Source organism: Fragaria vesca, linkage group LG5 (genome assembly GCF_000184155.1).
Source record: "Fragaria vesca subsp. vesca linkage group LG5, FraVesHawaii_1.0, whole genome shotgun sequence".
Taxonomy (NCBI): Eukaryota; Viridiplantae; Streptophyta; class Magnoliopsida; order Rosales; family Rosaceae; genus Fragaria; species Fragaria vesca.
This window is the reverse complement of record NC_020495.1, coordinates 12207958-12224831: the sequence shown is the minus strand read 5'-3', so window position 1 is coordinate 12224831 and position 16874 is coordinate 12207958. Positions and strand designations below refer to the sequence as shown.

The following is a 16874-nucleotide window of genomic DNA, read 5'->3' as shown; positions in this document are numbered from 1 at the left end:
CTACTATATATATATATATATATATATATATATATATATATGTGTGTGTGTGTGAATATATGTACTTATGGTTGAGTTGTATCTGTAGTATACTAGTATTCATCCTAGAATGAGTATTCTAGAATGAAAATTTAACATCTAAAAGTGAAAAGTTAAAATCTTATTGATTAATTCTGCGGAGGTTGGGTTCTCACTCTTATTTTCACTCACACTGAACAAATAAACGAAATAAAACAATTGCGTCAAAGTAGTAGCACTCATACAAACACAAGTCACCATACTTACGGAAGAAACTTTAATCAACTTGAACTTGAAGAAGAAAGCAAGTGACCATAGAGTACGAAGTTTTACGATCATTGGTCACGGTTGGACGTGGGACGCACTTTGCTTTTGTTTCCCCTCGCACGGCTACCAGACTCACGTTTATTGCGACGACGAGAATCTTTACCAGAACCATTTGATTTATCATCATCTTCTTGTGATTCTAGTTCCACTTCCACATCTGGATCATCTTCATCATCATCAATTGTGACAGACACACTTTGTTCAGCATTACGATCACGATTCTGATTTCTTTCAGGCTCTCGTTTTTTGGTGCGACTATTGGAACCACGTCGCCGGCGACGAGAACTTTTATCTGAATCTTTAGATTGATCTGATTCTTCATCATCGTCTTCGGATTCTAATTCCTCATTTGAACCAGCACCAATTGCAGCAATTATGTTGTCACCATGATTGGAGTCTCTTTTACCTTGTCTTTTAGTACGACGTCGAATATGACGTTTATGACGACTGGGACTTTTATTTGGATCATCTTCTTGTGCTTCCTCATCACCACCTCCATAAGATTTGGGTTCAACATTCGGATTTTGATTATCTATGTTGACAGCTACACTCTGGTTAGCTGCGGGGATGCTCTGCAAGGTACGAACTTCTCCATGCTCCTCTGCATGAGAAACACCTTGGTCTCCGTATGCCGCCCTTGACTTTTTCTTCTTCTTCCGCAAGCAAAAGAGACCAACTGCAAGAAATGCAAGAAAGAACAATCCACCAAGAGAGACAAAACCGGCAACATAAGCAGTGCGATGGCTATGAGATGGTGAACTTGGCAATGATGGGGCAATTGAATTATCATATGGACTTGGTGCTGGGCATACACAGTGGCAAATTGGTGGCTCTGGGGTGAGTATTGGAGGAAATAGGGGTGAGTATGGCGGCAACGAGGACGGTGGTGGTGTGTATGATAGTGGTTGTGTAGGTGGTGGTGGTGACGGCGACAGTGGTGGATGTGATGGTGGTGGAACTGCAGGACGTGGATGAGTAGGTGGCGATGGTGTAAGTGGTGGACTTAATGGTGGTGGCGATGAAGGTGGGGGATTTGGTGGTGGCAAAACTGGAGGTGGTGGACTTGATGGAGGCGGCAGTGAAGGTGGTGGAGGTGGGGTTAGTGCAGGTGGTAATGGTGAAGGGGGTGGACTTAATGGTGGCGGTTGAAGTGAAGGTGGTGGATGTGATGGTGGTGGTGATGTAGGTGGTGGGTGTGAAGGTGGCGATATAATTGGTGGTGAAGGTGATGTTGAAGGTGGTGGATGAGATGGTGGAGGTGATGTAGGGGTCACAGGTGGTGGTGACGATGGTGGCACTACAGGTGGTGGTGGTGAATGTGGTGGGTTTTGTGGTGGATGTTTATGGTGTGGGTGTGAGGGTGGCGGTAGGGTAGGTGGTGACGGGGGTGGTGGTGGTGGTGATGATAAAGGTGGTGGTGGATGTTTTTGGGGTGGGTGTGAGGCTGGTGACAGGGGTGGGGGTGGTGGAGGTGGTGGTTGATGTTTATGGTGTGGATGTGAGGGTGGCGGTAGCGTAGGTGGTGGTGGTGCTGAAGATGGTGGTGGTGGTGGTGGTGGGGGTGGAGTAGGAAGTGTTTTAGTAGTTTCGTTACATGGGGGTGGTGAGTAGTAAGTATACAATGAAGGTGGTGGTGGTTGTGATGGCGGTGGCGGGGAAGGTGGCGGTGGGGAATAGTACGGATAGGCGGCCATTCTACCAGTGGGATTGTAGAAACTGGTGTACTAGGGCTTGCAACAATTGTGAGATCGTCTGGTTGTGGCGGGTTCTTTTTAAACTCGACGGAAGTCTATTATTTTACCGAAACTCATCAAAAGTCTTTATGCATATTATATAATGACTAAGAAAGTATGACTTTGAATGGGCTACGAACCATGCATGCTCACACTGACATTTCGGAACCCTAACATTTCTATGCTATTGAGCAAGACATATCAATTATCTTTCTTAATGTCCAAATTGCAATTAAGCTCATCTAATTAAGTTCTTCATTTACCTCTTCAAATTAATAAACGACAACCAGTTGCCTCCAGGAAACAAGTAGTTGATTAAACTCCATGCAAGTAGTTAATTAACATTCAGACGACTGATGTAAAGGTTGTACTGCAGTCACAATTAGCAACGACTTAGAAACTTAGCAATTAGTAATTAATCTATAAATAGCCGAGTGCGCGTAGAGCATAGGTTTATCTATGGCTGCTGGAAGACTAACTTCATCAGGTTATTATATGCAGGCTATATAATTGTGTTTGTCCCTTGATTAATACTTCTTTCCAACAAAAAAACTTATAACAAAACTGTTAATTAGGCCGGTATATAGTTGGGACATTTGGTTGTTGAACCTAATATTGTGAGAATGGCGTCCGAGCTTTGCTTTCGATGTATCATATCTATATATGCTTTCGTCTTCCAGCGGACAATAGCATCATGCAGACATGCATGACGTATGCGTTGCTTACGCAGGAGCTAGGGTTTATACTTGTTTTCTGTGTTCTTTTTTGTTTTTAATTGTTTTAGTAAGCCATATATTGTTGAGTAATCTGCATCGAATTAGTTGACCATATAGAAATAGAATAGACTTCCCAACTTCCATCCTCATTCCTCAACGTATTTTGAATTATAAACCCTAGAGTTGCAGCACTGGTTCGTGACTCTTCTCTCTTTCGTTCACATTTGACATTTCACAGTCGGACTCCTTCCCTACTTAATACCTGGATCAGAGGAGTAAAATAAGTACCAGCTTCAGGAAAACGAATAGCAATAAGATAGGGGTTAAATGGTGTTTGAAAAACTAAATGAAACTTTGAACTGTTCTACGGATTATATATCAATTCGATCACGTTCATCACATTATTCATGATTAACTACCCTGATTAGTTTTGCAATTGCTATCACTCTCACACAAGTTGGTAAACATGGGTATCAACATATAATTGTTCCAATTCGCCCAAACAAAGTAGTTGGATTAAATTTAGCCCAAGTCTTGGTTTACTAAATAGCAAGTATATACATTATATATCTTACTCATCCGTGCAAGTTGCATTCGCAATTTTCTTTGCTGGTTAGCTATAGTATTCTAAATCGTCTAGTTATTTATTGAGCCCTAAGCTCGACTGCTCAAGTCTTTCTTAATATCTAATTATTATATTAAAGCTTCGAACCCGTGAGTTTTTTTTTATTGTTCGTTTAAGCCATAAGTAGACATCATAACTGAAACTTTGAAAGACGAAGACACTTTTGTCTTGCATATTTATTTTAGTAATGCTTCTATTTTTTCTCATGGCACCATGTTGGATTATAACAAGTTTCTAAGTATACCATATATATGTAATCTTAGCATTTAAAATGTCCTGACTCAATTAATTAATCATTTCACATACAAGTCCTCACCCAATTGATCCGGTGATTCTAGTATCAGCTAGGAAGAATCCCGCTGCCCAAAACTCTCCCTCTCTCTCTCTCTCTCTCTGCGTTAGGGTTAGGGTTTCAGTTGTGAGGCGCTGCTTCACCATCTATAGCAATCATGGTGGCCTCCACTGCTTCTCAGACAGAGAGATTAATCTCCAAGGTCTCTCTTTCACATCAGGAAGAACACGTTGGCCTAGGCGATCTCATATGCTCGAAAAAAGGCTTCGTGGCTCCCTGGTTCTACCTAATCGGACGTCTTAACACTGCCAGGGAGGTGTCGTTTGATGCTTTTAAGAGCGTTGCGCGCTCTATGTGGCATCTTCCATTACATATGGAAGTTTTCGACTGGAATTACATATGGAAGTTCAAGCCAGAGGCAACCACTACATGTTTACATTCACCAATGAACGTGATATTATCCGAGTGAAGCGGTTCTTGGGCATATCAATGTGCCATGATCATCATCATCAACGACTACTATAGATTTTCTGATATATAACCCACAGGTACCCTTGAATTTTGTTTGGATTTGGGTGGAAATTGTATGGCTCCCTGTGGTGCTAAAGAAGGCTGCAACCACGAGGCTGGTGGAGGAAACAATCGGTCTTATTATGTAGGTAGACCAATTAGGTATTAACTATGGTACTGTCACCCCCCAAATCCGGTGTCGATGGTTTCCAAGCACTTAACACCGAATCCGAGGCGTGAGAGGGAAATGTAAAAAAAATAAAACAAATTCAAATACATTTTTAGAAAATTGTCGAAAATAAAACGTTTACATTAACAAAACTAATTACAACAGTAAAATAGGTCTTACTATCTATCTGACTTCTAATCTTTCGTACCTCTCGACTCTTGTACACGTAAGCTAACGTCACAGTTAGTCTTCTCGAAAGACATGTCGTACCTGAACAATAATCTATAGAGGTGAGCGTAAGGGCCAAACCTTTTTAGGCTATTCTTAACTACGTCGCACAATCAAGTTATCAAACATCAAACAATAATTTAAGTATATAACGACAATTCGATGCATATATGCAAATGAACTCCCTCCACTCAATTATTGGCTAATTAGTCCATACATCGAAGACATATGAGCTTATACGTCCCATACCGTGTAGATGTCTCCAATATACAACCTAACAAATCAGTAATATCTAAACTCCGGTACCTCTTTTGTTAGTCATCTTGTTATATTCATGGTCTCCAAACCCAAAACCCGATTATATTGTTTTATCGACGTCCGCCATCGATTGGGCCTACATTCCCCTCATTTGTGCACTTGTGGGCTAACATGGATTCATGGATGCCTCACGAGGAAACTCAACTACACAAAATGTATATTTTCTCGATCTCGTTATCACCTCTCCATAATCACTAACCTCACACTAATCTCACAATTCCTCACAATGCATTATGCATATCAATTGAACATCAATACTTGCATTTCAATATCAAACACATGCTTTTAATGAAAAGCGATAACATTGATCACGTAAGTCAGCGATATCACATACTTTATCAAAAACAATAACAATAAAGAATTAATCAATCAATGTCACACAAATCAACGATTTCAGTTATAACTCAATTATCAATTTAAAGAAAGGTTCCCCAAGAGAGACCCTACCTAGAATCCAAGCTTTGTCGACTCTGACGCCAACTAAAATTAGTAACTCAACGACACGCATTCTGAAATCCTTATCCTTCTGCTTCTGGAATCTTGCAAGCGTGCTTTCCATTCCTTGTACCAGATACATACTCCAAGAAATTTGTCGAACACTTTAAATTGATACAATCATGTCCTCAAAACTACTAAGGACACCCTGAATCCTTAATCCGCAAAACTCGACAAATCCCTTTGAATCAACTTGACCGAATTCATAAATTTACTAAGGACACCCAAATCCTTAATAACAATATGCTTCATCCAAATTCCATTCTCCCACTTCTATTATTACATTATGAACCAAGTCTGCAAGTCTCATCATACTTTAGTCATGCTTAGATTGACTATATATGTCCCATCCTTAATCGATCATCAATTCCATATTCCATTATGTCGTCGTATCCATATTATGCTCTAACCACCAATCCAACTACACATTTACTCTGGACACCCAAGACTCTTTGTCTCCGATTTCTTCATCGTCTCTAAATTCCATTTACTTCTTCATAGAATGATTCTGAATTGGTATGTACACCCAAAACAAGTTTTCACACAATTGCATCGATTCCAGCCTTCAGAGTCTTGAACTGATTTCAAGTACTAATCCAAATTTACCATACTTCTGTGTCTTGAAATCCAGCAGCCATATACTCCAATTGTTTCTTTCCTTATTATCAAATCAAATCACAACTTGACCAAAACTAACAATTCATAATGAAATCCCCGACTGTTTCCAACTCCATTTCTAGAATCCAAACATCACAAATCAGTCCTTCATGTTCAGTACACTAATCACAGCATAATCCGGAAAACAAGAAGAACAACCAAAATCAGAAGTGAACCGTAAACTGATGCTGCAAACACCAAACACAAATGGAAACACCACCACTACCGCCACTGCCAACACCAAACATCAAATACAGTAACCTAAACTCCAAACTTCAATTCTTAACCAAAACTATATATCTAGCATAGAGAACACACATCAATCCAACTTCAACATTTAATTTGAAACCGGAAAACAATAGAAGCACCTCCACCGCCGCCGTGCACGGTGGCAATCACGGCAGTCAACACTGCCTAAAACCTAACTTTCTTCAAACATCAACCAATCTCGATTCAAGTATAAAGACATGTAAAGCTCAACAAATGGACCAACTTTTATACCTGAATCGAAATCAGAGGTCGCCGGAAAACATGGAAACTTGCCGGAAAACGCAGAGACCTTCCTCTGCTCGGTTCTCCCTCTCTAGGCCTCTCTTCGAAAACTAATGCCACAGAGATGATCTCCAGGTTGAGGCGAAGCTACCACCACCATTCATGCCCGTCGCCGTGGTCGGATTCGTAAACTCGCCGGTGAACCCAGAAAAGTTTATCTACATCGATTCTCTGTCAGTAGACCTCTTCATCGAAAAGGAAGACCATCTTGAGGTCGGGGATGACGACGCGAAGCTCTGGTCACCGGTGGGATGCCGAGAGACGGCCGGACGGCGGAGGGAGGCGCCGAGCTCCGTCGCAGCTCGAGACGGGGTCGTGGTCGGTCTTGGTTGAACTGATGTAGTCCGACTATTATATATCCTTAAATCCAATGGCCCAGATTATGCGGTTAAAAGATCTTATGGACCAAATAAAACCGCCTTTAAATTCTATTTTTAATTAATTTTTAGATAATACCAAATTAAACTTTCAAAAATCATTAAAAATAGCTCCGATGTCTAAAAACGCTTCTATAAAATCCTACGAACTCATAACGAAGCCTAGGTTAATCCTATGGGCTCAAAAGACACAATTTGACAAACCAAAATTTTGAATAATTTTCGAAAGCTACTAAGAAAATAAAGAATAATAGAAATTGAAATAAAAATAGATCAAAAAATATTTTCCTTTCAAAAATACAAAATCAAATTTCTGCGATGTTACAGGTACTATTAGGATTTGGCTAACCCTAATACTTGAAAATCCAATGAGTCTGAGTCGGCAAATTAGGGTTTCCTGTGTTGATGTATTGGAAACCCAATTTCGTTACGAATGACTGTTGAGACAATGCTTGGTGTGTATAATGCTTAATCATGGTGGCTTACCATGTGTTGCGGTGGTGATCGGTGGTGGTGAGCCCCGAATTATAACCGGAAGAGGGTTGAGTTTTGGTGGGATTAGAAGTGGGATTGAAAGGTTGTGGAGAAAAATTTATATGACTACGGAGGGGAGAGAAAGTAAGAAAGCCAGAAACGGGCAGAGTAGAAGGTAAGAGAGAGGAGTGAGAGATTAAAAATATCTTTTGTTGTTGCTCCTTTTATATTAATGCTAATAACTATTTTGTTGATATTTCATTCTTTTTTTAATATATTTATATATAATAAAGATAATATTTATTTTTAATTTTGACGTTTCAGTTACATTTCGTATCGAACTATATTTTAATTTTAACGTTTCCGCGTATCGAATCGTATTGAAAACCGAAACTCGTTTAACTCATTTATGTTTCCGTGCAACAATCTGAGCAGACCGGGAAACCGGTTTTTACCACAGAGCCCACAATGTTTTCACAAGACCCGGAGTGAAAAATGAAGGCAACACTATGTATTTGCATCAGAAGCAAATTAAAATTGTGTGTTATGGTATTTTGGTCCTCTGGCACATACTGTCAGCCGAACAAGCATGACCAGCCATTCCATCTCCTCCGGCCGGAACAGTGGTGGCCATGATCTCAAGGGTGAGAGGGCTCAGACAAAATAGAAAAGGAAACAAGGGAGAGTCTGAACTCTGAACTAACGGAAGCGACAACCTTAGGGAGGCTTGTACTTTTTCCACGTTAAAAAACTCTTCACCACTCGATTAATATCCTAGGCTTTCAAGACACCTTTTGGTCTCCACGAAAAAACAGTCGCAACAATGAGGGAAGAAGAAGACGACCCTCATACTCTGTTAGTCCCACAGCATCAAGAAGACGCTAATCTGATCGAACGTACTTGGTTAGAGTCGAAGAAGCTATGGCAAGTAGCAGCCCCATCCATCTTCAGCCGCCTCGCTATGTTCTCTGTCACCGTCGTCACCCAATCCTTCGCCGGCCACCTCAGTGACCTCGACCTCGCCGCCATTTCCATCGCCACCACCGTCATCATTGCCGTCACATTCGGTTTCATGGTAACTAAAACTTTACTTAAACCTCACTCTGTTTCACTGCTTTACTTGATTTCAGATTCCGATCTTTTGATGGGGTTGTCTAGCTAGGCATGGCCAGCGCGCTCGAGACTCTGTGTGGTCAGGCCTACGGAGCTAAACAGTACCACATGTTGGGGACGTATATGCAGCGTTCTTGGGTGGTTCTGTTTCTATGTGCAGTGTTGCTTTTACCTCTATTTGTGTTTGCTACGCCATTGTTGAAGCTCATGGGACAGCCAGAGGTTGTGGCCGAGCAGACTGGTTTAGTTTGCCTCTGGTTGATTCCGTTTCACTTGAGCTTCCCATTTCAGCTGACACTGCAGAGATTCTTGCAGAGTCAGCGAAAGACTGGAGTGATTGCCTGGGTTTCTGGAGGGGTTTTGGCCCTCCATGTGTTTGTGAGTTGGGTTTTTGTGTATGAGTTGAGGATTGGGATTGTTGGGACTGCTCTTACTATTGGTTTGGCTTGGTGGTTATCGGTTTTGGGTTTCTTTCTGTACACTATTTGTGGTGGTTGTAAAGAAACATGGACTGGTTTTTCAGCTGAAGCTTTTGTTGGGCTCTGGGATTTCTTTAAGCTTTCTTTGGCTTCTGGGTTCATGCTCTTGTATGTGCCTGCCCTCTGTGACTCTCTTTAAATTATGTGCTGATTACATTTGGTTTAACGATGTGCATTTTTGTTGCAGATTGGAGAATATTTATTTTAGAGCTTTGGTGATAGTGTCTGGGTATATGCACAATACTGAGATTGCTGTTGATGCCCTTTCCATATGGTTAGTGTTACTGACTTATATTCTTAGCCTGTCTCAATTATTCGCGCTTTCTTCAACTTCCGCAAGTTCTTTGATGGACAATACATATATCAATTACGGCATTAGTATCTTTAGATTTCAATGCTTTGTCTTTTGCAGCATGAGTATCTATGCTTGGGAGTCTATGATTCCACTAGGATTTCTGGCAGCAGTTGGGTATGTGGTCACTGGTTGTAAGTCTCTCTCTGAACTTAGGAAATAACTAAAGCTAGAAATGAATAATATGGATCAGTATTGTCATTCTTAAATTTTAAACCACATAAGTTTTCTTGATAAGTCAAAGCTTGAGCTGTGTTCCACATATCAGTTTTCCATTATGTAATGGATATCACAGATTGACAAGGTTTCCACTTTACTTTGCATATCACATTCTTATGTTAGAGTTAATAAAAGGAACAGCCTTGTATGAGTATTAGGACAGTTTTATAGTATATGAACTGTACAGTCAAATTTTTCATTTACAATTCGATTGAATTCTTTATTTCTCCTTTATGATTATATTATTTCTTCATTATCCAGAGTGCGGGTAGCAAATGAACTTGGCGCAAGCAACGCCAAAGGTGCAAAATTTGCAACCTCAGTTGCAGTCTTGACCTCCCTAGCAGTGGGACTTCTGTTTTCCTTAATATTAATAGCTTTCCATGAGAAGCTTGCAATGATCTTTACCTCCAGCATTCCTGTTGTCACTATGGCCAATGATTTATCAGTCTTGTTGGCATTCACCATTCTCCTCAATTGCATTCAACCAGTGCTATCAGGTAGGGAACTTAAACCAGCAAAATAGATTTTTGTTATAACAATTGTTTGATCTCAAGGAAACATTTCCTGTCATATTTTGTTTGACAGGAGTTGCAATCGGATCTGGTCGGCAAGCAATAGTAGCTATTGTAAATATAGGTAGCTACTACCTGGTTGGCATGCCTGCTGGGGTTGTTTTAGGATGGTTGTTAATGTTTGGTATTAAGGTATGTTCCTTTTGTTTAAAAGCACTTCTCCCTTCATATGTTCAGATATCATTGGTAGAATGTTGAAGAAACGTACATGACTAAGGTGCAAAGAGATTTCTCTGTTGTTCAAAATGTTACTCAATAATCTAGTTTTATTCTTTGATTTTTATGCTGGCTGGAACAAATATGTAGGGCTTGTGGGCTGGAATGATCAGTGGAACTGTGGTTCAAACCTTGATACTGATAATTATCACCATGAGATGTGATTGGGAAAAAGAGGTAATAGTAAAGGTTATACAATTATCCTCTGAAAGATGATAGCTTTGTAGTTTCTAATTTTTTATGACTACATATTGACTTGTTTGTGATTAATTATCATGACAGGCAGAGAGAGCTCATATTCACATAACAAAGGATGCGGCTACACCATTGATCTTTTCTCAATGATATTACCATATGCTCTTGTCTGTGTGACATTTTCTGTTCAAAGTATGCGTGATTTGTTTTAAACTGATGCATGCCTAAATTGAATGAGGTGATAATTCCAATATATCTCGATTGAGATACTTTAATTCAGTTCCCAGGTACCAGTTCATGAGGGCAGTGCTGATTTTGTCATAGAAAAACGAAATCAGCTGTAGCCTTGTTATATCTGGTAGTCTTTTCCTAGCCGGACGCTGATATGGAAAAAGGGTTTACACGATGAACAAATGTGGTGATATGATGAATGAACTTGATTGGTTGAAGCCTTGGAGTTGTGTGTTACCTGCTGCTATTTGCTTCTGCTGCCTTTTGGGAGTTGGTTGCTAGAATAGTTGAATTTCTCTTTGCTTCCTTGTTTTGTATGATTGCTGTTTAGCGGGTGATCCTGGTTGGGCCTTGTTGCCTTCCTTTCTCTTCTGGCTGCGACATTGTTGCCTTGTTTTTCATATTTAATACTTGTGCTTTTAAGGTGGAAACCGGAAAGTGACGTAACAATCAGAAAACAACAACCGCTTCATCTTTTGGCCCTGACGTACAAGTACCAAGTACCATCTAGTCTAATTGCCTTTGTTTTATCTGGTTCAATAATCAAGAGAATCTACTCTCAGCAGCTTGTATTTGATAAAAAAAAGAATTTGTCATCATTTTGATCATATTCCATCGTTGGAGGGAAAATGACATTTAGAAGCAGAAATATGTTAGCATGCATCTTATATTTTGGTAGGTATGCACCATATTTTGAGCACCATAACAGTGGAGCTAACATTCCTGATCTCACCCTAGGTATTTGATAGTGAACAAAGGACAAAGGTGAGAGCTGAACAAGGCCAAAACGAAAGAACTGCTAGAAGGAAAAGAGAAAATTGCATTTGCAGGTTGCAGATTTTGACACATATGGAGGCTTCAACAAACATTCAAACTTGTTTGATAGCCCTTAATATCATGGCGTTGTCTGCAATATTACTGTTATAAACGTATAGAATGGAAACGTAACTAGAATCTAGATAGACCGACGTACTCGGCCTCTCTAAGCAGTAAGCAGCTGTGGCTTTGTTCCCTTCCGCTAATTCTAGTTTAGTGCTGTCCATGATTTCAAAGTCTCCGTCTTGCTCCTTCTTTCCATTTTTCTTTTAACTTATTCTACTTATTTGTTCGGATTTTTCTTCTTTGCACTGAGACCAGCTTATTCTAGTCAGATGAGAAATATAGAGGGATCACTAAACTAAACAGTGATCAGCACACCATGCCAGTCTGATATTTCCAGTTCAACGTCTTTACATGTACCACGTACCGTCAACATCATCGTAGTCTTATGTACTATACTACAATTTTGAAACAGGTACTTAAAACCTATACAATTCCAGCATTTGCATCCCAACTTCTTCTCTGATCACATAAAATACTATACGTATGAGTTGATTGTACATTTACATACTGTAAAATTGGAGTTGTCAACATTTTCGGGACACACTCCAAGTTACCTTAGCATCCATATTAATTGTTTTAGATATCTGGAACGGAAATACCATTGTCGAGAAACTAATATCGCCTAATATTTTAATAAAAAATAAAATAAAAATTTGAATATGACAAAGAGTGAACATGAAACCATCAATTTTCCAAGAGCTCTCCTCAAGTCACACGTAATTAGCCAACAAGAGTCCTCAATGAAACACCTCACCACTTTGTCAAACTACAATTCAGTTTGTCAACAACTCCTTGTTTTAGAAACATTTGGATCCTTCATTTCCGAAAAATAAAAGTTAACAAAATTAGTATTTAATCCTCAGAATTGACCAGCTCTCCATTCCTGCTTGATCATCATCCTTTTCTAGCTTTCTGTACCATATATAATCACAGGTTGCAAATTCACTTGGCTTTTACCATGTCAGTCTCTCAGGTTAGACCAATAAGACAGGAGAGATAGCCAGCAGGCAAAGCAATACGCAAGTTTCATTCAGATAGAGGCTGTTTTCTCTAATGGAACACAGCAGGGATATAAATGGTGCAGGTTCTGATCTTACCCTGTCCCTGTTACCGGAATCTTCTCCGCCGGAAAACGCTAGTTCCGGTTATGACGACAAAGAGGAAGGCAAGCTTTCCTTGAGGGTTTGGGTAGAGTCCAAGAAGCTATGGCAGATAGTGGGGCCCGCCATCTTCAGCCGTGTAGCCTCTTACACCATGAATGTCGTCACTCAGGCCTTCGCGGGCCACCTCGGTGAAGTCGAACTCGCTGCCATCTCCATTGCCAACACTGTCATCGTTGGCTTCAATTTCGGGCTTTTGGTACGTGAGAAATGATCTTCATAATAATGTTACGTCGTTAGACTGTCGTTCTGATTCATTCAGCCTAAAAAGTTTTGTCTGAATATAGGTGGATAATAACATAGCCAAGTTGATCCTCTGATTAGAACTGTACGAAAATACAGTGTTGGATTGATAGTTTGGCAATTCATATTGTGTATTAGACTTGTTGTTTGAATAATGTATTGTTTGGCATAACATGTTCTTTGTTCATTGCCATGATTAGCTAGGAATGGCAAGCGCATTAGAAACGCTGTGTGGGCAAGCTTTTGGAGCCAAAAGGTACCACATGCTTGGGATATACCTCCAGAGATCATGGATTGTGTTGTTCCTCTGCTGCTTTGCTCTGTTGCCAATTTATGTTTTTGCATCACCGATTCTTAAACTCATGGGACAAACCGATGAAGTGGCGGAGCAGTCGGGGCTGGTGGCTGTGTGGCTCATACCCTTGCACTTTAGCTTTGCATTCCAGTTTCCTATGCAGAGATTCTTGCAATGTCAGCTGAAGAACTCTATCATCGCTTATGTTGCGTTAGCGGGATTGGTGGTTAATGTGTTCACAAGTTGGCTTCTAGTCTATGTGTTGGATTGTGGGGTTGTCGGTGCAGCTATTGCTTTGGATATCTCATGGTGGTTTTTGGTCTTTGGGATGTACATATATATTGCTTGTGGTTGGTGCCCTCTCACTTGGACTGGTTTATCTATGGAAGCCTTTTCTGAGCTTTGGCAATTCATCAAACTCTCTGCTGCTTCTGGTGTTATGCTCTGGTATGTTCATTTTTCTTCTCCACTGATACTTTAAATTTCTGGATTGATGTTGATCTTCAATAATTTGGTCCTTAACATCTAAATGCAGCTTGGAGAACTGGTATTACAGAATACTGATATTAATGACTGGCTACTTAAGTGATGCCACTATTGCTGTGGATGCCTTATCAATTTGGTATGCCATTGATTTCTAAGCACAAATCTATCTTGAATTTGTACAGTCTTTCCTACAGACCTACAATATAGTAATTGGATATAATTTTTGCAGCATGACAATTAATGGTTGGGAGCTCATGATTCCTTTAGCTTTTTTTGCTGGAACAGGGTATAGTTTCTTTTATCTCTACCTCTTTTGGCTCCTTCTAAATATAATAAACTGGACAATTCGTCATTTTTTTTTGTTTTGTATTACAATGTCAATGATACATTTTAAATGGGCATCCCCATATAAACCTTAGAAAAATATCAGTAGTGAAATGAAGCTTCTAATGCATCCATATAGATTCTGCCAAACGGACTAAGTTGCATATATTAAATGGTTGTAGGGTGAGTGTTAAGACTCTTTCTGTTGGCTTAACCTTAATAGTCCAGATTCATGGTTGAATACTATATTGGATATAGAAGAAGTTGGTCAATGTTCCGATCTTTCATGTATGTGTTGATCATACTAAACAAACCAAACGTAGATAACAAATTTTTGTCTAAGCTGTATTTTCGGTTTTGGGGAAGCACTATTTGTAGCTAGGTGCAGCAGAACTGATTCGAAATCGTGTGAAAGCACTTATTGTCATCAACAAGCATATTTTAAGTTTTTATGCTTTCTTCAATAGTAAGTGTTAAATTTTGTTGGTGAACTCACAGAGTAAGGGTGGCAAATGAGTTGGGAGCTGGAAACTGGAAGGGGGCGAAATTTGCAACAAAGGTTTCAGTGACAGAGTCCACAGTGATCGGTCTCTTTTTCTGTGTACTTGTGATGATACTCAAAGACAAGATCGCGCTCATATTCACAAGCAGCAGTGATGTCCTCGCAGCAGTTGATGATCTTTCTTACCTCTTGGCCATCACAATTTTACTCAATAGCGTTCAACCAGTTTTATCAGGTTTATTTTTCACTCCATTCTTGTTGTTTCAGTCACATTTTTACTAATTGTCACAAAAGCAGAATTAAACCTAATTCGGTAATGTGATCAGTAAATATGATTCAAAAGTTTAGATAGTCTTATTTATGTTGTGTGCGTGACAAGTAATTTTTAGATGTACATTATTATGATCTTAAAGAATGACTAATTTTTTGGTTAAATCATTGGGGTTGACAATCAACAGGAGTAGCTGTGGGATCAGGATGGCAATCATGGGTGGCATACATAAATCTCTTCTGCTACTACATTGTTGGGCTACCTCTTGGGTTTTTAATGGGATGGGTGTTCGACTTGAGCATTGGAGTAAGTTCCGTTGACGGATAATTCTCTATGTACCCACGTTTTTTTTTCACTACACCAAGTTTTGAAAATCTTAGATGGCCTTGAAATTCATGTTGAAATTGACGTTAATAACAGGGTATTTGGGGTGGAATGATCTTTGGTGGAACTGCTGTACAGACAGTGATATTGGCAGTCATAACAGTAAGACGAGATTGGAAAAAGGAGGTATGTCCAATGACCACCTCTTCTTATCCATGTTTTGGTTTCTAATTTTCAAGTCCCCCTGTTTTTCACTCTGTGGTGGTTTGAATTTTGAAGGCCGAGGAGGCCAGCAAACGTGTATCGAAGTGGTCCACGCCTAATGCAGAAGACAAACAATCAGAACAACTACTAGTCAATTAGCTTCAAGTAGAGGCGATATCAAAAAAAAAAAAAAAAAGAAAAAAAAAGTAGAGGCGACCCTGTCATAAGGCCCGACATGGTCCATACCGCCTCCCCGAAGTTTTGCTATATGCGGAGTCCAGACCCCCTCCCAAAGGTTTAGACCCACTCCACAAGGTTAAGCGATAATTAGGCCGGATGGAGTCTAAACCCCTCCAGCTCTAAGTTTTGTTATAATTAACTGAGTTATACATTTATTGTATATTAACACTCTCTATCTTAGCTCTTAGCTCTTCAGCTATTTTAGAGAGAATGTAAACTTTTTAGTAGCTGCACCTAATTTCGAAATGGCTATTCATTTGAACTTTTAGCAATTTCACTCATAACTATAGGCATCAAAAAAAAAAAAAAAAAAAAAAAAACTGTACTGATCGAAATAATGTCTTTTATTTTGTTAATATAAAACTTTTTTTTTTTTTGAAATTTGAGAATATATTCCACCGGCTGAAAATGCTATACAACCAAATATTTCTAGGTCAGGCAGGAGCAACTGAGCAAGCTACAATACAAGTTTACAACAAGTCTATTACTTAGCTACAACTAAATGCTGAAAGGGAAATAAATAAATAAAAAAACTACGTCAGTAAAAGTGAACCTCGACACTAGAAAATAAACCACATAAAAAACCTCCACTCATATGCAATCATTAGATCAAAACATCTATTATGATAAGTTTGACGTCTAAGACCCAATGATGTACGTTTCCACCCATCAGACCAGTAAAACATTCGATCTAGCGATCACATAGGTTAGAGTTGTTGCTCCTACTAAATGCTGCTCAAATCAGGCCCAATCCACAAGAGAGAAATGAAAGAGGGCGGGCCCAAAGGCCCAACACATTTAGCAAACTATTAAATACGAGAAATTTTAAATACACACCTCTAATCTCTTAATACACACCTCTATTATTTTATATTTCACATTAGATTTTATAAGTATGTTTAATTATAAAACATCCATCAATTATTAGGAAAAAAAAATTTTCTACTTCTCTAAAACCCAACTCTTCTCCACTATTATTATGCATAAAAAAAAGAAATAAAAACCTACTTTCTAAAATTCATCACCTGAATTTCGACTACTGTAGTATTTACCGATTCATTTGGTTTTTTTT

General features: G+C 39.4%; 2 protein-coding genes across 2 annotated transcripts; both read left to right on the top strand.

Moving 5' to 3' along the window:
- The first annotated feature begins 8224 nt into the window (after positions 1-8224).
- LOC101308088 (protein TRANSPARENT TESTA 12-like) lies at positions 8225-11300 on the top strand. The gene is made up of 8 exons (XM_004299642.1): positions 8225-8566; positions 8650-9191; positions 9271-9357; positions 9496-9552; positions 9916-10154; positions 10243-10361; positions 10536-10622; positions 10728-11300. Exons 1-8 carry the CDS (start codon positions 8315-8317, stop codon positions 10788-10790), a joined length of 1446 nt encoding a protein of 481 aa, XP_004299690.1. The 5' UTR covers positions 8225-8314; the 3' UTR covers positions 10791-11300.
- A 1318-nt stretch (positions 11301-12618) lies between these two features.
- Positions 12619-16064, top strand: LOC101307790 (protein TRANSPARENT TESTA 12-like). Its single transcript, XM_004299641.1, has 8 exons — positions 12619-13112; positions 13357-13898; positions 13987-14073; positions 14167-14223; positions 14760-14998; positions 15222-15340; positions 15455-15544; positions 15638-16064. Exons 1-8 carry the CDS (start codon positions 12807-12809, stop codon positions 15719-15721), a joined length of 1524 nt encoding a protein of 507 aa, XP_004299689.1. The 5' UTR covers positions 12619-12806; the 3' UTR covers positions 15722-16064.
- Positions 16065-16874: the final 810 nt, after the last annotated feature.